This window comes from Falco biarmicus, chromosome 2 (assembly GCF_023638135.1).
Source record: "Falco biarmicus isolate bFalBia1 chromosome 2, bFalBia1.pri, whole genome shotgun sequence".
NCBI classification, from domain to species: domain Eukaryota; kingdom Metazoa; phylum Chordata; class Aves; order Falconiformes; family Falconidae; genus Falco; species Falco biarmicus.
In genome coordinates this window covers 59,574,578-59,598,944 of record NC_079289.1, presented here as the reverse complement: position 1 = coordinate 59,598,944, position 24,367 = coordinate 59,574,578, and the positions used below count along the sequence as shown (strand labels likewise).

General features: G+C 43.1%; 2 protein-coding genes across 3 annotated transcripts; one reads left to right on the top strand and one right to left on the bottom strand.

Annotated features, from left to right (window-relative positions):
* Positions 1-73: 73 nt before the first annotated feature.
* POGLUT2 (protein O-glucosyltransferase 2) lies at positions 74-15,001 on the top strand. 2 transcript variants are annotated; one of them, XM_056327108.1, is made up of 10 exons: positions 74-193; positions 5,707-5,912; positions 6,315-6,520; positions 7,304-7,381; positions 11,149-11,321; positions 12,220-12,457; positions 13,044-13,253; positions 13,616-13,705; positions 14,246-14,350; positions 14,739-15,001. In XM_056327108.1, the coding sequence occupies exons 2-10, from the start codon at positions 5,831-5,833 to the stop codon at positions 14,754-14,756; spliced, it is 1,200 nt and encodes a 399-aa protein (XP_056183083.1). In that variant the 5' UTR covers positions 74-193; positions 5,707-5,830; the 3' UTR covers positions 14,757-15,001. The 2 variants fall into 2 exon arrangements, with proteins under 2 accessions (XP_056183083.1, XP_056183082.1); XM_056327107.1 differs by lacking the exon at positions 74-193 and adding an exon at positions 3,261-3,582.
* A 2,007-nt stretch (positions 15,002-17,008) lies between these two features.
* TEX30 (testis expressed 30) lies at positions 17,009-23,261 on the bottom strand. Its single transcript, XM_056327111.1, has 5 exons — positions 23,174-23,261; positions 21,737-21,967; positions 20,216-20,267; positions 18,481-18,689; positions 17,009-17,323 (listed from the first exon to the last, which is right to left on the bottom strand). The coding sequence occupies exons 1-5, from the start codon at positions 23,189-23,191 to the stop codon at positions 17,150-17,152; spliced, it is 684 nt and encodes a 227-aa protein (XP_056183086.1). The 5' UTR covers positions 23,192-23,261; the 3' UTR covers positions 17,009-17,149.
* Between the last annotated feature and the right edge of the window lie 1,106 nt (positions 23,262-24,367).

Sequence of the window (24,367 nt, the reverse complement as noted above, 5' to 3'; positions counted from 1 at the left end):
TTAGCCGCGTCCCCCCCGCACGCGCCCTCATGGTCTCGTCCGCCGCTGCCCCGCGGGCGGGCGGGGGAGGAGAGGAGCAGCTCAGGGACAGCGACGCGGGGGGGCGGTCCCCTCCGCCGTGCGCCCCCGGCCGGCGGTTGCGCCGCTCCGCGGCCTGAGCGAGGCCGGGAAGGGCTCTCACCTGCTCGTCGAGGTGAGGCTGCGGGTGTTGGCCAGGGCTTCGGGAGGGGCGAGACAGACACCAGCGGGGGAGCGAGGGGGAGGTGCGCGGCGGGAGGGCAACGGTGGGGCGCAGGCGTGGGCTCACCTGCGGGGCCGCCCGCGGCGGGAAGCGCCCGGCGCGCCCGGGAAAGCGGAGCCGCGTTGGCTAATGGGCGCCGGGCTGCCGGCAGCCCTGACAGAAATTACCTGTCGCCGGCCGTCGCCAGCAGCCCTGCAGGTGCTGAGTGAAGCTGCCCGGCTGCGGGACAGCCCCGACCGTTGCTCCCATCGCGGCAGGCTCGAGGTCATCCCGCGCCCTCTCCGCGCCCCCTCGAACGCGGGCGGTCCCGCCGGCCCCACCGCACCGCACCGGCCCGGCCCGCCGCCTCCTGCCCTCGGGCTGCCCGGTGCTCCGAGGGCGGCAGGGTGCCCTGGCGCCTGGCCCTGCGGCCCCCAGCCCCATGAGGTCATAGTAGGCTCGGCTCGGCTCAGGGCAAGTCTTGGCTCGACTGCCCTGTCGCGCTTCTGAACACGGCAGCAGCTTTCTGTTCAAGGTGGGGAAGGTATTTGCACCAGGTTTTTCTTGTTTCCCCTGATCATAGTAAAAATACATGTAACAAAAATGTTTCTGGAAAACTGTGTACGGGAAGGAAAGATTCAGGTAACAGTGTCTGGAACTGCTGATGGTATTTCCTGTCTCATGTTCGCTGCATTCAGTGTATTTTCAACATGAAGAAACACAGTGACGCTGAAGAATGAGCGGAGCGCTTCTGGTACTGCCACAATTATTTAGAATTTATTTATTTTTAAATGAAACTCAGGTTTGTAATATTAAATAATTACTTTTATTACAGTAGTTACCAAACATATCAAAAAATAGCAGAGAAATTTCAAACAGTTATATGGTATCTTGCTGCCAGAGGATTCAATGCTAGTGATTTTGGTGCTGTGGTGCCCTTAGCCTATGGAGCCCTTGCTCCCAGCAGTAGTTCCTGTGAGGGGTGCTGCAGATAATGGAAAGCAGAATAAAACCTCTCCTCAAATGTTGGTCACTTGATAGTTTTCAGTGGTTAGGCAGAGGAAAGTTGCGAAAGCCCTCTAGTGATTGTAGGCACAGCCAGGTTTGCCATCACCTGGACACTAGTAAGACCAAGATCTAGATCAGATTTAGAATCCAATGTGGCTTCATTCTGAAGCAACCTGCCTCTCGTAATGGAGTGCATCCCTTATGCCTTTGCCAGCTGGAAGCCTGTTGAGCCTTAGTCGGCCAACAGCCTTTGAAGTAATTAAACAATTCTGCCGCCAAAGCATTTTTCTCTGAGCCAAATCATAGGCATTAGGATAGCAGCAACATCGGCTTTGCCAGCCAGGACTAAAATTAGGTTGCATGTTTTATTTTACAACTTGTTTGGATGCTGACAAATAGTGCCAGATCTCTACATGGATTCCCCGAGCTGTACTTACGTGGGGGAGAAAAGCTGGAGGAGAGAATGGCAGAAGCGTGTCACCTTTACTTCATTACTGCTGTGCTTTTTTTAATGTGCCAATGCCACCCTGCTAGGAGGTGGAAGGATGTTCTGTGAATTCTATAGCTATGAAATTTCTTTTTAAATAAAAACATGTTTAAAGCTCTCTTCACTAAAGGAGACTAGCTTGTCTCGTGCAGCAAAGCGTAAGCTGGGAAGGAGTGTGATTTCAGCTTGTAAAATACATCAAGAGAGTAAAGATGGTAAAGGGAGAGGAGCTAAAGCATCATGGATATAAAACAGGGCCTGCACAAATTTTTAGACTGGAAATTGCGAGTTGTCTGACTGCTGAATTTCCTGAAAAAAGCACATCAATAGGAACCACAGGGAGCAAAAAGTATGTCTTTAAAAGTTGGAGCTTGATAATTTTTTTGGCAGTGAGGTGGCTGATTGGAAAAGACAATGTTTGTTGACACAAGTGGGACTTTCCCAGCTTACAGTTTTCTCAAAGCAAGTGATTTTTTTGTGTGGTTTTCTGTAGACATACTTGCAAAATGCAAAATCTCTTTGAAATTCATGACTCCTTGATGATGAAGTTAAATTTTCTGTATTGTTTGCTTTAACAAGAGAAAAGCAATAAAGAGCAAAATAAAGTATCTTTTGGGATTTAAGTTCTCCAGTGAAGAAGCCTTAATTTGGGGGAATTTCTGCAGCTAAATGACAAAAGCATTTGGGCGTGTGTGTACAACCTACCTGAAAGTAGGCTGTAGCAAGGTGGGTGTCGGTCTCTTCTCCCAAGTAGCAAGGGATAGTACCAGAGAAAATAGCCTCAAGTTGCACCAGTGGGAGGTTTAGATTGGTTGTCAGGAAAAGCGTCTTCACCGAAAGGGTTGTGGAGCATTGGGACAGGCTGCCCAGGGAGGTGGTGGAGTCACCATCCCTGGAGGTGTTTAAAAGACATGAAGATGTGGCACTTAGGGACACGGTTTAGTGGTGAGCTTGGCAGTGCAGGGTTAATGGTTGGATGCGATGGCCTTAAAGGTCTTTTCCAACCTACACGACTCTGTGATTCTACGTGTAGTTAAGGACAGTGTCAGTGTTTCACAGTACCTTTCTGCAGCCTGCGGGTGGATCATCTGACCGACAACGGGCGGCTGGGTCCCTCGGGGCACGAGCTGGGCCAGTGCCCCCTGGTAGGGGGCTGGTGGGGTGTCCCTGCACCCCTGCCCGGGGCGCAGAGCTGGGCTACCCGGTGTCACGCACCCGGCTCTGCGGCGGAGTTTGAAAACTCATTTTCCCGATCGTAAACTCTGGCTTCTCACCCTAATGTCACGGAAATGGATCGAACGGGGGGGACGGACACGGAGAGATCCGAATGCGTCAGGCAGGGGCAGAGCCGGCTGTCCTCAGTCCCCTTCCTCTGAGGCGTGTCTCCGCGAAGCCGCCGCCCCCCGCCCCAGACCACGTCCCCCGGCAGCACCGCGGGAAGTGCGGCGCCGCCCGCCCCCGCGGAAGCAGGTGGGAGTGGCGGGCGGTGGCCGCGCCCCGCTCCCTCAGGCCGCGGGGATGGGTCCCTGAGGAGCCGGACCGGCGGCTGGGTGCGGGGACGAGGGCGGCAGCCCCGCGATCGTTCCGCCGACGCTCCATGTCGGTGCCGTGGTGAGGGAAGGAGGAAGGTCTCGGCTGCGCTCTGTCCCGCGCCTCGGCGGTATTTCTCTGTCAGGGAAGCGCTGTAAATGCGGGGCCTTTGGCCGCTCTGCGTGGCCCTGGGAGCCGTTGCGGCGGGCGCCGCCGCGGGCGGGGGCGGCCGGCTGAGCCCCGAGCGCAGCGCGGTATGGGGGCCCGGGCTACGGGCCGAGGCAGCCCTCCCCGCCCGCTATTTTTACGTGCAGGCCGTGGACACCAACGGGCAGAGGTAAGCGCGACGGCGGCGGCTGCTTCTCACGGAGGTTGCGGGCAGGAAAACATCCGAGAGGTCGATTGAAAACACACCTTCTCCGCCCGCCGAGTGCCTCTCGGGCCGGAGGGTGAGGCGGGCTGGCTCCCTGCGCGCCCTTCCGCGGGCACCGGCACCCCCCGCTGAGGTGAGGTGCTGGCGGGCCGGGGCCGCGAGAGTGGCGGGGTCTCCTGTGAGGGAGCGAGGCGTCCTGGCGCCCCACCCCCAAATGGCAGCGGTGCCCCGGCGAGGCAACCTCACCTGCCCGCCTCCCACCGGAGCCGCTTTTACCTTTTCGGCAAAATTCGCTAGGGAGTTTCTTGCAGAAAGGGAAAGCTGAAGGCTTCTTACCTGCCTCTTTCTGCATATCCCTTAGGAAAAGCTAATTAATCTTCACCGAATAACTGCACAAGTGAATGAGGCAAGAGGATGAAAGTGTTCAACAGCAACATACACGCATTAGTCCAGCTGGCAATTTATGATTGAGTCTGGTTTGGCAAAACCTTAACAATAACTAATACATTTAATTTATGATATACCTGCTCAGGTGTCCTGCTTGTTTCCACAGTTAGGAACATCGGTGTCTCTCCTAAACGTAGGCACAAGGTCGGTAGAGTCATTTAGGAATTGGTCTGTAGGCCATTAGCTAAACTTCATAGGAATGGAATACGTAAACTTAGTTTTCAGAGGACACTTGTGGCTTTCTATTTCTACAGGAGAAAAACACTGACTGTACAAGCTAGACAGGAGCTCAGAGTGCTCCATCCAGGTTGTCCAGATTAGATACACCGTGGCACATGCAGGTCTGGAAGCTGCCAAATCGGCTTATCTCGGAGAGTAAATATTTCCTGAATTTAGTCGAACTGGCAGCTCTCCCATGTATCTGGACAAGTTTCAAGGCAGGTGACCAGGCTGCAGGGCTGTAATCCATTAGTCCAGTCACTCCCACCACCTCTCTGTTTATCCTAAGCTCTCCCTATGTATTTGGGACCATGTTTGAAGGAGGTGGAAGAAAGTTGGCAGGTGCAGCAATTTGACCGTGCCAACTTTGTTAATATCTCAACGATATGTGTAACTTAATGATTTTTCAAATTATTATATTTGGTTTTATGGAGATTTCTCTATGATTGGTGTATGATGAATTTTACCAAAATGTTGTAAGTACACACTGAATTACATGATCACACTGTAGTATTTTTTTTCCTACCAAGGCATTTGTAATAGCCATTTTCCCCCCGCCCCTGTATAAGCTACCATAATGCTTAAGAAGGGGGTTTTGTTCTTTACTTCCTCAAATAATACCTGGAAGATAAAGTAATCTGGAAACATTTTGTTTCTGTATGTAAAATAACAAGAGTTATTAAGTTGCCAATGTGGAGCTTGTTCTAGTATTTTTTATTATTATCTTTTTAGAGAATCATAGAATGGTTTGTGTTGAAAGGGACCTTAAAGATCATCTAGTTCCAACCCCCCTGCCATGGGCAGGGACACCTTCCACCAGACCAGGGTGCTCAAAGCCCCATCCAACCTGGCCTTGAACACTGCCAGGGATGGGGCATCCACAGCTTCTCTGGGCAACCTGTGCCAGTGCCTCACCACCCTCACAGTAAAGAATTCCTTCCTTACATCCAACCTAAATCTACCCTCTTTTAGTTTAAAACTGTTGCCCTGTGTCCTATCCTTACGGGACAAGACACCCATGCATGCTCTCTACCTTCCCATCATTTTACAGTTGAGTTGTGGCTAATTGAGAGCTGTGCTGGATTTGTTGAAGTGCTCTGTTCCCATGTAATCAAAGACCACGTTCCAACACTGTTCAATATGTAGGGCACCAAGTGATTTTGGAGGTGCATTCATGAGTATCTGAGTGGAACCTTGTTGATACTTAGTGCTTCTAACAACATGAAATGTTTTAGGTAGCCTAACAAAATTCTCTTAGGAAAAATCATGCCTTGCTTGTGAACATCAGGATGGGCTCGTAAAGACTTAGTGTGGCTCAGTGAAGTCACTGGAAATCTGTCAACTTGAAAAAGGAATGTGTCGGACTAAGAAAGCTGTTGTGTGTTTCCTTTTTTATTAAGCTCCCACTTACTCTCTGGATAGGTTCATTTCATCGCCAGGTGAAAATGCATTCCAGGTGAAGATCACTGCTCCTGATGAACAGTTCACTCGGGTTGGTGTGCAAGTATTAGACAGGAAAGATGGTTCCTTCCTTGTGAGGTACAGAATGTATGCAAGCTACAAAAACCTGAAGATAGAAGTCAAAGCTGGAGATAAACACGTCGCAAAGTCTCCATATATTTTAAAAGGTAAGAAGCAGCACTACACACAGCTTTCCTGTTGTGTTTTTTTTCTAACAAACTATATCCCAGAATGGCTTCTAGGATTAGCACAGGATTCTGTGGGACCTCAGTACTTCTCTGGACTATCAAATCCCATTGAAATTATGGATTCATAAGTGTCCTGCATGTACTATTCAAAATAATAAAAAGAAACAAATGCTGTGAAACTGTTGTCTAGCAAGTACATGTGGAGGGCTCACACAGACGCTCATATAGTTTAGTATGACTCCATTGGAGTCAAAAAACATTCAGACATGTCCATTTAGAGTTGCTGAATGTTTGGCCCTCAGCACCTGACCCTCTTTTGTGATCTCAACAGCTCAATAGTGTGACTTACTAAAAATAAAATAATAATTGTGTTCCTGATAGGACCTGTTTACCATGAAAACTGTGACTGCCCTCAGGAGGAGAGCAGTGCATGGCTGGAAGAGATGAACTGCCCTCAAAGCATTCCACAGATTCAAAGAGACCTAGCAAATTTTCCCATTGTTGATCCAGATAAGATTGCAAAAGAAATTCCACAGAGGTTCGGACAAAGACAGAGTTTGTGCCATTACACCATCAAAGATAACAAGGTACCGAATGGGTCCATTTGAAGTCCATGTGGGGATTTGGTGGCAAGTCATACAACTAGGCTATTTGGCTGTTCCCAGTTGAAAAGCTTCTTGTAGCCTATTCTTTAAGAAACTTCCTTTGCTTGTGTCTCTGTCTTTGAATATTTTACAGTTTGTACGTGAGGTCAGCAATATCTGCCCTACTTTGTAAAGCTCTTGTTGTCCACGTTGCAACTGAAGCAACCTAAGCACAATGAAGGCAAATTACTTTCCACGCAATCAGTATGAGTACTGGGCACTGATCCAAGTCTCCTAAATGCTAATTCAGTTTCCTGTTCTCTAAGTGTGGGAGTGTCAGGATCATCTAATTTGATGTGCATCCATAAATTATGTTGTGCATAATTCCGAGGTAAAGAAATCCACTTTTAGCTCAACTGAGGATCAGCTACAATTCGTTTTAAAAAAAACTGTACTGGCTTCAGTAGTTTCATATGGAAATGGGACAACGGAACACAACAGAAACAGGCAACCAGTTGTTTCTGCTTCCACAAGACAAACCTAAAATGACTGCAAAAGCAAGCAAAGCTTGTCCTTTTTTCTTCTTTCCCCCCGCCCCCCCCCCCCCCCATGTGTCTGTGATGATTTAGAGAGTGGAGATTTCTAAAGCTTCCCAGCTGATTCATAAATCTATACAGCCATACAATCTGTCTGAATAGTTACTAAGTGATTAAAAGAGCTCTAAATTGTGCCAGCCGTTCTCTGAAACAAAAACACCAGACCAGTAAAACCTTTGTTTATTTTCAGGTTTATATAAAGACATATGGGGAACATGTTGGCTTCAGAATTTTCATGGATGCCATACTGCTTTCTTTGACAAGAAAAGTGAGTACATCTGTACAGTCATTTATTCTGTATGTCCTGATTAATAGAAGCCTGGGCTTAACAAATACACTTCAGCATATTCATTGCTATTTATGTTAAAATGCTCTTGTTCTTTGGTTAATAATGGAAAGGTCAGATGGATTTTCCTTGTTTGAAGTTGGCATGTTCTAGAATGCTATCTGATTAGAGTATCACATCTGTTAATTGAATAGTAGGCTTTTATAGGAGAGTTTGATAGATTTGAACAGAGTGTGAGTTGTGGGTTTTTTTGCTATAGACTAAATAAATCTTCCTGTAGCATCTAATATAAAATTCTGTCTCTACTAGTATATTTTACAGGATGACTGAAAAAAAAAAATCTGTAATGTATATCGTTCTCCATTAAATTCCATATGTTGAAAACAGGAGAGGAGGGGCTGAGAAAGACTAGCAAAAGCCCGACAAGTAGCATGTGGGGAAACTTCCTTGATGTACAAGCAAAAAGCACCAGAGACTCTTTCCTAGGGAAACTTTGGGAAAAACCTGATGTTATGTACATAGTGACAGAATGTAGCAGGGCTGAAGTTTCAGCACACAGAAATATGTGATTATTACATAAAGAGAGTAGTGAGAGAAATATGAAGATACCTGAGTTAGGATCTGTTTCTGACTGTAAAAAAGACAAAGATTTTTTTCTTTTAAAAAGGAGAGAAAGAAGAGAGAGGAGCTACTAAAGTATGGAGTTTTTAACATTAAAAAAGTTCCTTAAAAATCTCATAAAAAATAAACACATTATAAATAACTGAAAGATAAGGTAATTGGTATGAAACAACATAGATTTGTCATAAAAAATAAGACATAACAATATAATTTCTTTCTATAACAAGATAATAGGTTTTCTGTATGGATGTCAGGTATCATAATTTTAGTTGGGCTTTTGAGTCTGTCCCACAAGTTTCTCATAGACAAGACAGGAAAACTTTGCCTAGAAGAAACTACTGTAATGTGCTTGGAAAGCCTTACTTAAATAATAGTTGCCAGTGTTTCCAGAGAGGCAAAAGGTGTCACAATGTTTTCTTCAGAGATTTGTCCTAGGTTCTGTGCCCATTTAATAACTTGGTTATATTTTGACTGAATGATGGACTAGAGAATATGCTCACTGAATTTCCAGGTAACAAAAATGAAAGAACCTGCAAGCACTTCTTGGTACAGCATCATAATTAAAAATTTTTGTAACAAGCAAGATAAATTGTATGGAAAAACAGATAAAATAAAATGACAAGGGCAGGATACTACACAAAGACTAGATAAGTCATATAGGTATGACACCTGTTTAAAATAGGGAGTGAGTGGTTATTTTCTGCAGGAAAGTGTGAAGGTAACTATCACAAATTTAACATGAGACAACGGTGGCATGCTGTTGCAAAAAGCTAAACATACACATTAACAGAACAAATACATTAAAGAAATGTAAAGTAACCTTTCCACAGTACTCGGGATTAGAAATCAGTTATGCTACTGTGTCTGCCTTTGGGTGTCATGCTTCAAGAAAGATGGTTCAATTACTGATGTTGCACGGGAAATAAGAATTACTAGACATACAGATGAAGAGTCCTTTAAGTAGAGATTGTTTCGTCTAACAGTGTCTTAAGGGGAGACGTGAGTGTAGCCTTTAATTATGTAAAAGGTTGCTCTGTGACAGATGGAAGCAAGCTGTTCCTGGTTTCAGTTGTGTTGGACAAGAAATAATGGAATTAAATTGCATCAAAGATATTTAGGCTAAATGTTGGAAAAGATTTGCTAACTCCGAAGACAGAAACTGCCTGCAGATCTAGAAAATACAATTTGTCTCATCCACACTAAATACTTCAGGATTTTCAATTAAGACAGTGTCACTGAAAGACAGTAGATTATTGAATTGGAGAAGGAGATTTAACCTGTTGAATGATTCTGCCATTGAGGATGTAGATAAAACATAATTTTAGCTTGTCTATGTCCATTATAACCATTAGATGGCACTGTACTAATAAATAATAAAGTTTAGTGCTGAAGATCAGCATGTGTAGCCAAACCCCCTCTGAAATGAAGGTACACAATAAAACCTTTTTTGTCAGTCTGTATACTGAAGACATAAAGTATTGCTTTGGGTGTCTGTCTCTAGATTTTCTGGATGCCTCTGCCAAAGGTTTTCCTGTATTGTCAAGTTAGAGAAGAATTATCTTCAACCATTTAGAAGGGTGTTTGATATTTGGCAAAGCATTTATTTCTATCTCTTTCCATAAAGATAAAGTAATTAAAAAACTTAATGAAACCTATTTGGGCCACAGAAGAATCCTGAAATGTTAGCCTGTGACCAGCCATTCTGATCTGAAGAATATAGGGGTTTGAGAGGAGAAATGTTTTGATGCATACATACCATGAGTAGTCAGCATTATGTTTAAACTGTCCATTTTTATGTGTGTGTATATATTTTAATTTGGGAAGTATTAACACTCATAATTGTTCTTTCTTCAGAGAAGATATTGTCTCATATAGATATTAATGTAGTTGATGATGACACTTGAACAAAACATCTTGGTTTTGTTCACACAATCATGATCTCTGTTATCTCTTAATAGTCAGGATAGAGATCTTAGAGTTATTCCAACAGTTTTCTGAAAATGCCAGTATAATAATCAGATGTTCATAGTAGTCAAATACCCAATTAAGGCTTATTAAGGAGGGAGGCAAAAACAAAAGAAGATTATGTCACAGTAAAAAATATGTGACATGCCTATCTTGTGAAAACAGTGCAATTCTCATTTCACTTTCTCAAAAAGAATTACAGAGCAGGGAGGCTGTTGGGGCATGCAAAGGCAAGCTAAACTGCCTAGGATTCTTTTGCTTTGTAAGAGGCAACTGAGGGGGATGTGGTAGAGATTTATATTTTTAAAAAATTAATGTCATGAAAAGGGTTAACATCAGTTCTGCACTGACATTATAGATGCTTATAGGGTTCTGTCCTATTCCACCCTACTATAGCTGCTGCTTTTCTTTGTACCTTCTCTTACTTTGTTTGTAGGACCGTGTACAGTGCTTAAGATGGGAGTGCATCAGACTTTCACAGAGCAGCAAAACTATGCCCTCTGTCCTGTTGTTACCACATTTCCTGGCCATCAACAGTATTTTGCTTCCTTTTTGGCTGCAACAGTGATTTCAGATATGGTTCTGTAGTACCAACTATTTAAAATAAGTGAGGATGTTATACATAATAATTAACCCCAGCACCGACTAAATGTGGTCTTCCCATCATGACTGTTCATTTCTGTTACTTCTCTTCTGCTAGATTTGGTTGTCACGCAGACACAGGGCAAATCAGTTCACTGATGTGACAGAAAACTAACTTACCACCCAACAGCAATTTTCCGTACAACCAGATGCTTCAACTTACCTTGGAACTACTAGATCTCAGTGCTAGCCTGGTACAAAGGCAGTGGGGCTAATCATATAAAGCATAACAAGAAACCATGCTCTAAATTGGTGTGCTCCAATCCCTTAAAAAAAAAAAAAAAGCATTTATGTGACTTTGTGCAAATCTTTAAAAAAAATATCTTCTTGTAGGCTTTACTCTGTGATCTCAGTACTTCTAACATGTTTCTTATATATGACTTTAACAATTTATTACAGATACGTTAAGTACATTAGAGACCTGGCTATTTTTTCTCTTATTGTTTTCAAAATGCAAGATGCCACTGAAAGACTATTGCTTTGTATTAAAATACATTTGTGTCTACTTTGCTTCTGTTTAGGTGAAAATGCCCGATGTAGAATTTTTTGTTAATTTGGGAGACTGGCCTCTGGAGAAAAAGAAATCCCTGCAGAACCTGCACCCCATTTTCTCATGGTGTGGGTCCAGTGAGTCTAAAGACATTGTCATGCCAACATATGACTTAACAGACTCAGTTTTGGAGACTATGGGACGGTAAGAAATTGCTTAAAATTTCCACCAAATTCACAGTGAATGATCTTCAAAAATATACTTGTATTACCAATATATATTAACTGTTTTTATTTATTCATTAAGACATTGGCACCCTGTAGGTAGGCAATAACTGTGTAATCAGTATCTTAAAATTAACCAAGTTATGACGTATATTAAAATACTTCACTGTTTTATTTAAAAAATCAAAATTAAACATGGTCAAGTCACTGAAAACAGCACTTAGAGGGGATGTTTTGAGGGCAGGCATTGTTTGTTTGCTTTGTTTCCTTGCCATGAACGTGTTGACAGCTGGCCAGGTCTTTTTTTTTCCCCTGATTTTCCTCAAATCTTTTTCTGTACCTTTTGAAGCCCAACGTAGGGCTTGTAACACTACAAACCTGTCTTGAAACACTAAAAAGCCAGCTTCTAAGAGTTCTTTGTAATTCATTTTGAACCTGATAATTTCATTGCATTTAGTTCAGGTTCCTTGTCTTTATTATCAAGACTTTTCCTAAATCTGCTCCCCCCCAGTTTGTGCTTTAATTTAGCAAAGTTTTTAGGGAAGTGAAGTATGTTGTATTAAGCTATTTACATTGTCCTTCATCTGTCTGGCAACCATATCCACTTTTAGCTACTTTTTTTCCATGGCAACTGACAGGTACTCTTTGCACATGCCACATTGTCGTGGAACTGATGCTGTCTTGCTACAGGCCGGTGAACTTGACGTTCCTTATCTACTTTAATATTGCTGCAAAAATACAGATACAATACATATATGGGTGAGCTCACGGCTTACCTTCATCCTTGGTATTTGCCTATTGGTACTGTAAACTGCTTTTAAGTAATTGCACTTTAAAAAGTTTCCAGTAGGCTATTAAATAACTTCTTCCTCCTCCAGAGTCAGTCTAGATATGATGTCAGTTCAAGCAAATACTGGCCCATCATGGGAAGAGAAGAATACCACAGCATTCTGGAGAGGACGTGACAGTCGCAAAGAAAGGCTTGAACTTGTAAAACTCAGCAGAAAATATCCAGAGATCATAGATGCTGCTTTCACAAACTTTTTTTTTTTTAAACATGACGAAAGCATCTATGGCCCCATTGTTAAGCACATTTCATTTTTTGATTTTTTTAAGGTAAGCCACTAACCATTTTTCATAAACTAGGTCCTCAGTGTTTCCTGTTTTCAAATAACTTTGTGTATATTATTGGTAGTGAAATGATTTTTAGTTTTTCAGCACACCACCAGTAACAAGCATGAATAGGCATTCCTCCAGAGGGCTTACCTGCTGTGTAGTTCTTACACTGAGGATCATAATGTTTGATTTACATCTGAAGGTTCTGTGGAACCTTGTGTAATCTATGTAACTCCAAATTCCTTTTTATTTCTTTTTCCTGATTCAGCGATCAGGACTACTAACATAACTAACATAGTGGGAAAAATCAGTGGATGAAGTGGCACGTCTACCCTCACACCCGAGGATACGCATCTAAGAATTTCCGGAGAACTTAATTGAGGAAGAGGGCATCTCTGTGTACCCTGCACTGTGATGAATTCCAAACTAAATAATAAAAGCTACTTAAACATTGATGCTTGCCTAGCCAATCCTACATTTCTCAATATCGGCAAGTCAGTAATACCAGTGCCCTCAGAACAATATAACCTAACCAAGCTACTTGGATCTTCTGTTTGTTAATAACTTATGGTCATTTTCTTTCCAGTATAAATATCAAATTAATATTGATGGCACAGTGGCAGCATACAGATTGCCTTATCTACTAGCAGGAAACAGTGTGGTGCTAAAGCAAGACTCCATCTATTATGAGCATTTTTATAATGAGCTGCAGCCGTGGAAACATTATATTCCATTTAAAAGTGACCTGAGTGATCTACTAGAAAAACTACAGTGGGCAAAAGAGCATGATGAAGAGGTAAACACATATTTAGAAGTACTCAGCAATGTTTCTAGACAAAATGGAGAGAGCAAAAAGTGCGTTTCTTTAAAACTAGAAAATGTATTAAAGGACTTAAAAATTATTGTCATCAGCTCTACAAATAAGAAAAAACACTTTTTAAAAAATACATAATACTGCCCTCAATTTGAAATTAATTTGAACTTTGGAAAAATTTAGAGTATTTTCATAAGAATGCTTTACTTTTTAAACTAAATAAATGCTTAAATAAAAATAAGTTATTGTAAACTGTCAGCACTTAATTCCGGAATCAATACCGGCATCCTGAAATAATTACTATTTTTTGAAAATTAAAAAAAACTTTTTGTTTTCTTTGACAGGCAAAAAATATTGCAAAATCCGGACAAGAATTTGCAAGAAACAATCTCATGGGAGACCACATTTTTTGTTACTATTTCAAACTTTTCCAGGTTAGTATAGTTTTAATGGCTTCTGCCACAAAAAGAGAAATTCTACAGAAAGAATTCAGAGCAATGGGGCTGCTGGAAGTTGGCCAGTCCAGTATATTTAAAGCCACAAGGCAAGCAGTAGTAATTAAAAACTTCATTTGGTTTGCAAATACTGTATGCAGTTATTTCTTATGAAACCCCTTAAGCCTACGCTGGTGCTTTGAGAGAAGCAATCGGATCCCATAATTCTTGATCTAACCTGCATGAATATGTTGACCACAATGATCAAAGAATTCCACATCAGACGCACCCCCTGTGAACCACAGCTGAAAATATTTGTGCATTAGCACCAAGATACTGAAACTCCAGTGAGGCACCCGAAGGGGCTCCTGACTGCAGTGGAGTATCTGCTTACCCTGTCTGTGACACAGCATGGAGTAACAGATTGTGTAGCCCCAGAGTTTTTAGAGAATTACTCAGTTGAGTTGATGCAGTATTTACAACCAAATGTACAATCTAAGAAGTTTATGAATTAACGAAATCTTCCTTTTTTAAAACTAGGAATATGCCAGCTTGCAAGCGAGTGAGCCAAAAATCAGAGATGGGATGGAGAAAGTGCAGCAGCCTGATGATGACCTTTTTCCATGTACTTGCCACAGAGGAAAGGTACAGTACATAACATCGTTAAATGTTAAGAGCTGGATGTCTCCAGTTCTTACTCAACCAAATGTACTTGCCACAGAGGAAAGGTACAGTACATAACATCGTTAAATGTTAAGAGCTGGATGTCTCCAGTTCTTACTCAACCAAATGTACTTGCCACAGAGGAAAGGTACAGTTCATAACATCGTTAAATGTTAAGAGCTGGATGTCTCCAGTTCTTACTCAACCAAATTGCAACAGGCATTGCTCAGTACCCCATGGTATCAGTTACCAGACCAGACCATTAATGCCTATCGAACTTAGAACCATTTCTTAATGTATTTGTAGGACCAGACAGTTAACAATTGGGTTTCAAATTAACTGAAAAATGTTTCTTCTTTCTTGGCTGCAGGCCAAAGATGAACTCTGACAGCAGGAAATAATTTTTTGAATATTTACCTACATTCAGACTGTCTTCTTACGTCAAAGAAGAAAAATTTGGATTAAAATGCCAGTGGAGAATGTAAGTGGATATTATGAAGTTTACTGTATCGTGAGCTACATATACAAGAAAACCAAGCAACCCCTATTTTCTTTTCATCATGCAGTGGTTGCAGAGCCTTGTTCAAAAACATTTTTATAAATTTTTTTTAAATAAAATGCATCTTTGTATCAGTTGTGTGTTACTGTCCTGAGATACCTTGGAAATGCAGATGCTTTTTACTCATGCTTGTTATACTGAGTCTATTCACAAGTGTGTGCTGCAAAAAGCAGCAGATTAAGAATTGCAAATCTACCCCCCTATGTATCTATCCAAAGTAATCTTTTTCAGACCATAACTGTTTCTTCTGAGAGAATCAGTATTCTCAAAGACAGTGATAAGAGTATATAATATATCTTTTGGACACTTTAGGAATATTAGATAAAAGTTTTAAATTCCGTACAATTTTTCGTAGTTGCTTTGTCTGTGAAACTTGGTCTCTTTCGCAATATGAAAAGAATTAAGTAGCGCTAAGCATTGACTACTGAAACTAAACCAGGGGTTGTCTTGACAGTGTAGTCCATTTTTAAAATACCTGCTTTCCACTCATACTAAGTAATTAAACTGTTGAATTTGAGCATATTGACAACATCATCTGAAAAAGGTGGCTTTAAAGTCAAGTCTACATTCATCAAATTCTGAAGTTAACGCTTATGTTTCCAGTCCAAAGTGAGGGTTTATTTTCTCTGTAACACGGCCAGTCAATTTTAAAATCCATATAGCTATTTTCTTTGTAAACATTTAGATGTGTGCTGTGCTTATTAAATAACATTACTGCTGGGAGACTGGCATTCTTGAGGCATCTTGTGAAAACAATGAAAGAATATTGTATCTGGTTAACATTTTTTTTACTTTCACCTGCCTGTTATTTTTACTACAGTAAAAGCAAGCCTAAGGAATAGTTTTCTTGATTGCATGGTAAACAATATAAGTTCTAATTTAATTATACTAACCTACAATCTTGAATAGATTTATTTTTTTTATACAGTACAGCACTAAAAAAAGTGATCTGATCTAAGCACCTGACCAAAATGTCACAGAAATCCTCTCAGTTCACCAGGGCTGACTTAGTGCAGAGTGACTTAAATGTACACTGTCACATACGACAGTTGCTCCCAAGAGCAAACTCCAGAATGGTGCAGAATGTCCAGAGTGGGTTTTGGAGACCTCTTGACAGTAGAGGTGAGTCTGCCATCTTAGGAGACAATGCCAAGGTGCTTTTCCCAGGACCAAGCAGCCATTTCATCTCAGGGGTCATCATTCAGCTGATGCTTGCTGCTGACTTGGCTGAAAGCAATTAACATATTGCTATAACCTTTGGTTATACCAGCAGGTTACTCATAGCCCATAATGGGGAACTCTGCAGTTGCAAGCACATGCAGTGTTTTATCCTCTGCAATATCAGAGCTCAGTTGAAGAGTTCTTCCTGTTAATGGATAATAAAGTCCAGATCCCCACCTGCCTCTTTGAAGCCCTTCTGACAGAAGCCATGTGCAACCTGTCATACTGGAGGCAGAACTGCTGCCTCCTTCAGCAGTTCCTCCAGCAGTATATAAGCATAACTGGTCTTTTGTCAGTTTTTGTTTAACAGCCTTCTGTGCCCATCTCCCCACAGGGCCTCTGATCAGTCCTTTATGTTGCTGGAGAGTGACACTTCAAAACTGTGACTCATGTTCTTTGCTCCTCATGCACAACTGTGCCTGCATTACCACCGCCTTCTCCCCACAGCGACCAAGAATCTGGCTCCTTAGAGCAGTGACACTGTAAATGACAAGATATTCCTCTCCCTGCATCACTAGTTTTGAAGCATATGGGAGTGCAAGGATAGGGCACAACCCATACTCACCAGCCTTGGGGGATGTGCTTGCAGAATTCTACAAATTGGTAGCTTTTAATTTCAAACAAGTACAGCATTAGTAATATACTCAGAAATGAGAGGCTCCTAAAAATTTGCTGTCAGCATAGATTTTTTCCAGTACGTTACTTCAACTACTAGTGAAAAGCATTTACTTAGTGCTCTGTATTACTAAGTGTTATATACAGTTACTTGCATAGAAACACAAGGAACAATGCTGCCATGATATTAATTATTCTGTAAATCTTCTGTCCTTCCTTTAAAAAGTTATTTATTTTGCATCATATTTTCATTCATACAAAAAAGTTTTATTTACATTTACACACTCAGACCTCTGAAAATACCCATTTTAATAAACAGACTTCTCAGAAATAACAAACTAATTTGCCACGTTTAGGAAAAGCTAGATGCAGCTTAAACCTGCAAATTACTTGTGCTGTAGTTTGATATTATCTCTAAGCCAAGAAAAAACTTGGGCATTTATTTCTTCCATGACATCGTCTGTTGTTCGTCCTTTGACTACCATCCCATGGTTTGCTTTATCAACCCAATGGATTTTTTTAGGGGCTTTCATTTTGCTTGCCACGTCTTCTAGCAATTGCTATGGAGAAAATGAGAATGAAAGTTAGGAGAATCAGCTGCTACAAACTGTGCATCTCCTAGATGTCTCACTTTGCCTGTGCAACACTTAATAGGCAGCTCTTAAAAACAAAACTGATCTGCATGCACATTAAAAACACCTTGATAGAAAAGATGCCATGATACTATTCAATAATGGAGTTTGCTCAAAGGTTTGTCCTCATTCAAACACAGAATAACAGAAAATTGGAACTTCAAAGACTGCAAAGGTCACAGCCCTGTGCAGGCTCCTTCCCCCCCACTGATGAAGGAATCCACTTTTACTGCCAGAGGGTATTACTAGCAATAAAATGACAGAACTTCTTGAGTCAGATTTGTCTACAGTGCCAGAGTAGCAATATAATTGGCTAGAGACTACCTTTGACTCTGCTCAACTTTCTCAGCAAACACATCTAAGAACCAGCTCAGAAAATCTTGAAAGTTTTCCCCATTAAGAGGGCACTCCAAGGATCTACTGGTTGCTAGCCTGACTTTGGTGACAGCACCTCAGAAGCTGTCCAAGCATGGAAAATGCCAATTACACACACTCCCAAAGTCGGGCTGAACTGTTCAAGAACAAGAGGTATCTATTTGCAAGAAAATAAGACAAAAACCACTGTATTGTCATCGCTGTGCACCTGTTCTTCATCTCTACAGTAAACTACCACTTTCTACGACAATAGTCTGTGGGTAGAACTGCTTTGCTAGGAGAATTTGTCATGAAAATGTGATGAATGTGAAATTGGTAACATAGCAGAGTGTTTATGTTTTGTAACCTGAAATGGTTAAAACAGAATAGCAAATAACTTGCTGCTTCCACAGGCTGCTTTTAATTTGTACAATCCTATTAAAAAAAGACAAAACATTTGAATCAGCAGTATTTTAGTGGCCCAAAGATGAGTTTGCTAAAGTGGATGATCGAGTATAATTCAGAAGTTTGAAGCAGCAAAAGAAAGCACTACCAGGCTTCCTTATGTTCAATGAAGTTTCCTACCCCAAGGCTTCCTTCAAAAGATATATATATATATTTAAAGAAGGCTGTTGAAGTCACAGCTGTGTACTCGAGCACAGATGTCACTCAAGTCTCATTCCTATTCCTCCATACTGTCCCTTCATAGCAGGACTTACAAGGATACTCACTTTTTCACACATCTCATCTGCTGATCCTGAGATAAACAGCACTGGACACCTGATAAATAATAAATCTTCATCCCGGAGCTTGGACTGAAGTTTTGGTCGATGCAATGGGTAAGATAAACATACTAGACCTTGAATGAAGTCATCATCATCATCATCCTGGCTAAGCTGACGTATCACAGAGGCAGCAGCTCGTGAGCCCATGGAACGGCCTTTCACCCATGTTAAAACAGGAAAAAAAAGTGTATCTGTTGTCACCTCATCTACATTCTGTTAGAGTAAACAACTCCTAAAAACAATCCAACAGAGTATTTTAGCGTACCAGTAGTACAAAATGCTAGAGATGCTTTTATTCATCTACCTCATTAAAAATACTAATCCTAATTTCTACATTTTATGCTAAAATATTTGTCTGGGTATATTGTGATTTCACATCCACATTTAAAAAAGAAGATGGAAAAAAAAAAGTATAAATGGAGAGGGATCCTTTGCAATACTGGAAGGAACTGGAAGGAACATCCTGGGTGCAAGGGGAATAGAGGGACAGGTCCTGTGCTCCAGACGCTTGAAATTTGAGATAGCAATGCTATTATCTTGTATAATTTATTTCATGCAACCTTAATCTGCTCAAATCAAAAATAAAGTTCTATGTGCCTTACTCCTAAAACAAATCCAGCAAGTGTTTATGCACACTGCAAGCTTCAGCCTAAAAGTAAAAGTAGAAGCAGAGGCAGGGCAGGGTGGGGGTGGGGGGTGTGAACTTGTAGCATGAGGTCAGTCACAGCAAGAGGCTATCAAAATATCTCCTCAAAGAAGGGTCATATGAGCTGACAATGCTCTGTAATTGAGTGCTAGAAGTGGCTGATTCCAGTGGGATTAACTTGCATCAGTGCAGATTTGGTTGCACTTAGTCAGAGAACGTTCAGAGTTTCCTGTATCAGGTTATTCCTAATGACATCCGTCTACTTCCCTTTTCACATAACTGATTATTTTATCCACCACTAGGTTTTATCTACCAAAACCCGTTTTGGGGAAAATGATTTTCCATTTACCAATAACCAGAATTCCTCAAGACCTGCAGTTAAAAAGTACACATGGATTATCAGCAAACTCACGCCCTTTACAAGTGACAAGTTTTCTGCCAAATTACCTGGAAAACATGGTCTATGGCTCTTTCTGTCCTCCTTCTGGAGGGAGATCTGTGGCATCATGAGGAGGATGAATAGGTCTAGACAGCCATGCTGCCAGAAGAATCCGAAGAAAGCGGCAGGCTGGATTCTCCCATTTGTGACCCGAGAAGCAGTGCTGCTCAAGCCAGCTGTGAGACAGCCGACCTGCACACCCACCCCACACAGCCACCAGCTACAGAGGTGGTAGCATTCAGCTCCAGGTTAAGACACCCAAATGCAGATCTGTAAGTGGGCTTGTCGCCTACGTTCCCATGGCAGTCAACGGACTGCTAATCAATTAATGAAGGTGACAGAGCATTCAACTATCAGCAGATGGCTGAATTGCTCTCCCTAGGCAATACTGACTTTATTATAATACTAAGTTTATTCAGCTTGTTCCCATGTTAAGACAGCAAGCTTTTGGTGCCCACCTCAGCCTGGAACCTGTCACCCACATCTGTTCATTTGCTTCTTACCAAAGTGGGATAGACTTCAAAAACAGAGTAATTACAGATTGCTATCCTTAGAGGCAGTATAAGAGAGAAAATTATAGATAATAAAAACAATACCTGCAAGGAAGATACCCGAAAGTTTATAATCATCATAAAGCTTCAAGTATTCCTAAAGAAATAAGATAAAAGAGAAGCATTACAAGGCAGAATTAAGACAGCTGGGAGGCTGGGGATTTTTGTGTTTGTAGCTACTGAACACAAAATGGGAAGCTCTTTCAGCACTGCAGATGAAAAAGACACATAGAAGTTGCCCTCCTGTTTTTTCACACAAATCATAACACTTTGCAGCAACAACATAATCGCCATAAGCAATTTCAAAGTAGCTCCCAGCAAGTCTAAATTATTAGATGCCCTATCAAGTTACCAAAACAAAAATGATTACTGTGTATCAACATAGTTGTAGTAACAGACTGCATGCACACACTTAGGCCATCAAAAGCCAAAATGAGTGAGGAAAAAAGCTCTTCACTCAGGTCCCGTATTTCCAAGAAAAGTTTAAGACACAATCTTGTTAACAGAAAAAATAAAATTCAGAAACAGATTTTTCAGTTTTTAGGAGGTAACTATTCAGATGCTATTTTAGCAGAGACCTTTAAATTACACAGCAGCATATAAACTCACTAGCTACATTATGCTTCTTCAAAAAAGACCAGAGAACAGGTCCACATTAAAGCTAGCAAAGTCTAACTTTGTAAAAGTTAAAGCTAGCAAAGTCTAACTACAGTAAAATCAATGTACATATAATCACAATGACATACAAATTAATTCCTTAAAAACTGGACTTAGTTCTCTGATAAAAATGTCTGATGCTCAATGCAAAGTGCTCAAGCTGCCTTCTCATGCCCTAGTAGCTAGATAATCAGGAGAAAATTTCCCCTCCTTCCTACATGCTCCAGAACAGGAAGATACTCTCAGCTGATACTATTATACCAAAAAGTTGCTCATTTTAACAAAACCTAGGTACATAAGAACATCTTAAATAATGAAGCAGCAGTAGAAAGAGATATACACAAACACATATAATAGTTTAAACTGATTTTGAAATCAAAGACTAGGTTCTGGGGCTCTCATATGCTACTCCCAATCTCTTTTGCTTCAAATCCTCCTGCGACCCAGTCCCCTGCTCTTTCCCCAAAGTCTTATTCCCCCAGCTGACAAACCTCAGAGACCCAGCTCAATTGCCAACTCAGCTTCCTTCCTTCCAAAGCTGTATCCCTTAGTCCCCCTCTCCTCACCAAGCCCTCCCAGAACCCCTACCTACCTCTTGTTTCCATCCTAAATACTTCCATTTTTTCAAGCTATAATTTTTCCCACAAAGCACCCTTGCTTTCTGCACATCCTTTTCTCAGGCTTTTCTTTCTCTCCCGGAACTCAAACCCACATACTTACTGCAGCTGATCCAGATACTGGCCATCTAAAAATTGTTCCTGCTCTTTCTGCTCATAGGCAGTGCTCCATTTAGCTAACCATCACTTCTAATTTTCCCCACTGTTGGTTGACTAATCTCTGGTCATAATTTAAGAAACCCAGAAGATGACCCATGGATCGAAGCTTTGGCAGGATTTGGTCACTCCTTACCACAACGGTTTTGAAGGCCTTAGCCCTGTAAGCAATATTAAGGCCTTTACAAGTGAACCGCAGGCATAGAACTCCATGGGATGCAAGACAGGCTGCCAAAGTCACTAAGTGAGGGAAATTCATATCTCCTCCAGCTCCATGGGTAAGAATCACTCCATACGTTGGTTTGTTCTCTGGGACAGAAAATATAGCATCAAGGTATTTGTTTCCAAAAGGTATTTTCACCTTAACCTAGAAACGAAACAAAAAACACAAGGTAACTAAAAGGGAGGAAAAAAAAAAAACCCAACAAAAAAGACATCTACACATTATGATGAAGAAAAATTGGACAATTAAGACAGAAACCAAAATTGCAAGTCCACTTTTTTTCTGTTTAAGAGTACTAAACGAGTAACTCTACATCTGGCTCAAAGATTTGCTGTGCAATAATGGGCAAAATCAAAAATTACACCGTGGTAACCACTCAGTGAAGTGGCAGCCTGCAAATAGCCAAAGGCTGAACCTTCTCCAAGGACAGGAGACAGACAGCCCAGGTTCAGACAAAGCCACCTTCAGGCTGGTGGAAAGCCTCCAGTCGTGACAGATATCTGGAGGAGCTAAACTAGCCACAAGACCAGCTGATGTTCTTGCTGAACGAAAGGGGACTGGACAGTACATGTGCCCCAGTACATGCTGCAGCTTCTGAAAGCAAAAAGGAAAATACTCTGGGGCCAGGGTGAAGCACTATTTCATGCCAGTGCTGCTTCCCAAAGGCTCTCCTTGGCAGTGGCCCTACAGAGGCACCGTGCAGGGAAGGAGGAGGTTGTCAGCAGCCTCATGGAGCTGCTACCCTTCCAGCCTCTGCCCAGCAGAGATGGCAGAGGATGCCAGACGGAGGACGGCAGTGGGACATGTGTACACAGATGGGCGGCAGAAGGCTCAACGGCCAGAGCTGCTGCCTCCTGGCTACCGGGCCGTAGCTCAGCGAAGACAAAAGGCCAGGCGGGCTCAGCTGGCCGACACCCAGGCTCACACCCCTCCCGGGAAGGCCCAGGAGGCAGCACGCCCATCCCCCCCCCTTCCCCAGCCCTGGTGGCTGCCAGAGGGGAAGTGCAGTCGCCACAGGCCGCAGGACCCTACAGATCCAGACGGAAACGAGGCACACGGGCCCTGCAAGCGGTCAGCCAAAGCTGCTGGGCCCGGCCGAGCACTGCGGCCACCCCAGCGCGGCCCGGGCCGCCCAAGTGCCGGTGGCCCCGCGGGGTGCCTCGGCCCGCCAGGCCGCGGGACTCCCCCCGGGCTCGGGGCCCCACGAACCCCTCGCCAGGCTGCGGCCGAGAAGAGCCGCCCTTCACGGCCAGCCTCCCCCGCGGGCGGCCCCGGCGCAGGGACACCTGACCCCAGCCCCCCCCGGGCGGGCCCCGCGCCGGGGCAGCGCGGGCAAAGCGGCGGCCGTACCTCTGCCTGCCCGCTCATGCCGCTCCCGGCGCCGTGACGTCCCGCGATTGACAGCCAGCTGCCCTATCGCCGCCCCGCCGCATGGGAGGGCCTCCGCCGGGCGCGGCCTGTCGCCGTGTCTGATTGGCCCACGTATGCCGGGGCCCCGCCCCGAAGGGCCGGGCTAGCTAGGCAGTGGGCGGGCACGGGGGCTGGGGGAGTGGTGGTGCAGGCGGGCGGCGTCCGCGTCGCAGCCGGGGTGGCCGGGGGCGGGCGGTACCGGTGCCGGCAGCAGCACGGCCGCAGGCGGGAGCCGCGCCTGAGGGGCTTTTGAGCGGGGACGGCTGAGCCGAGCCGTGTGGGCGCGGGCGGCGCCTCTCAACTAGGCCTCGAGAGAAAGCGGGGCGCTGGGGGCGCGCCCGGCAAGGCCTTGGTAAGGGGGGGATCGGCAGCGCCTGAGGGACCTCTGACGTGGTTAAACGCCTATCGCGTGGGCGTCAGGCGCCAGTAACGGTATATTTTTAAAAGCTGTTGACGTATTGAGAAGCAAAATGTAACAATCACAGTAAATAGAATTTTAAAAATAATGGTTCTTTAGTTGCTGATTTAATTAGGCCTGAGTTACACTGGAGAGTTCGCAACACTCCCTATAAATAGTCTTTATTCATCTGTACATGTAAAACATGAACTGCTGGTGGTAATTTAGAAAAAATAAAGCTAGTTACGTTGGAATTGCTTGGAAAGCCAGGCTTTTACTGACTTCAGGGTGTGCGGATACGGTCCTTACTATGAGTTTGGTCTAGGGAGTGATGTCAAGCTATTTTTTCTGGCAGCTGTTGACACACTGGGTCTATGTGACATTCACAAACAGGAGACTACATGACTAGGGTTTTAGGTGCCAATGTACAGCTATCTGCTGGGCTGTGCTTTATTGTACAATTAAAAAACCTGGTGTGTTCAAAACAGCCTTAAACTGATGGAAAACAGCACCAATATCCTACAACAGTGCCGGTGGTATTTAGATATTGGGTATTTCCCAAAGATTTGTTTCTAAAATCCTCTGTGGCAAGGTATTTAGACAGAGATCATGTTTTCTTCCATTATCGGTGTATAAAACTCATGAGTTAGGATACCAAATCACTTAACTGATTGAAGATGCTATCACCAAGTAGAACTTCGTTTTTCACATTTTCACCTGCTGCAAAATAAGTTAGT

Excerpts from the sequence above, each read along its gene's own strand:
- POGLUT2 (XM_056327107.1), top strand. The coding sequence starts at position 3,404 with ATGCGGGGCCTTTGGCCGCTCTGCGTGGCCCTGGGAGCCGTTGCGGCG. Across the intron at positions 5,913-6,314 it reads GTCTCCATATATTTTAAAAG|GACCTGTTTACCATGAAAAC; the intron begins GTAAGAAGCAGC and ends TGTTCCTGATAG. Across the intron at positions 13,254-13,615 it reads CAAAAGAGCATGATGAAGAG|GCAAAAAATATTGCAAAATC; the intron begins GTAAACACATAT and ends TTTCTTTGACAG.
- TEX30 (XM_056327111.1), bottom strand. Across the intron at positions 20,268-21,736 it reads AGGCCTTCAAAACCGTTGTG|GAATACTTGAAGCTTTATGA; the intron begins GTAAGGAGTGAC and ends TTATTTCTTTAG. Across the intron at positions 17,324-18,480 it reads CAGATGAGATGTGTGAAAAA|CAATTGCTAGAAGACGTGGC; the intron begins GTGAGTATCCTT and ends TTTTCTCCATAG.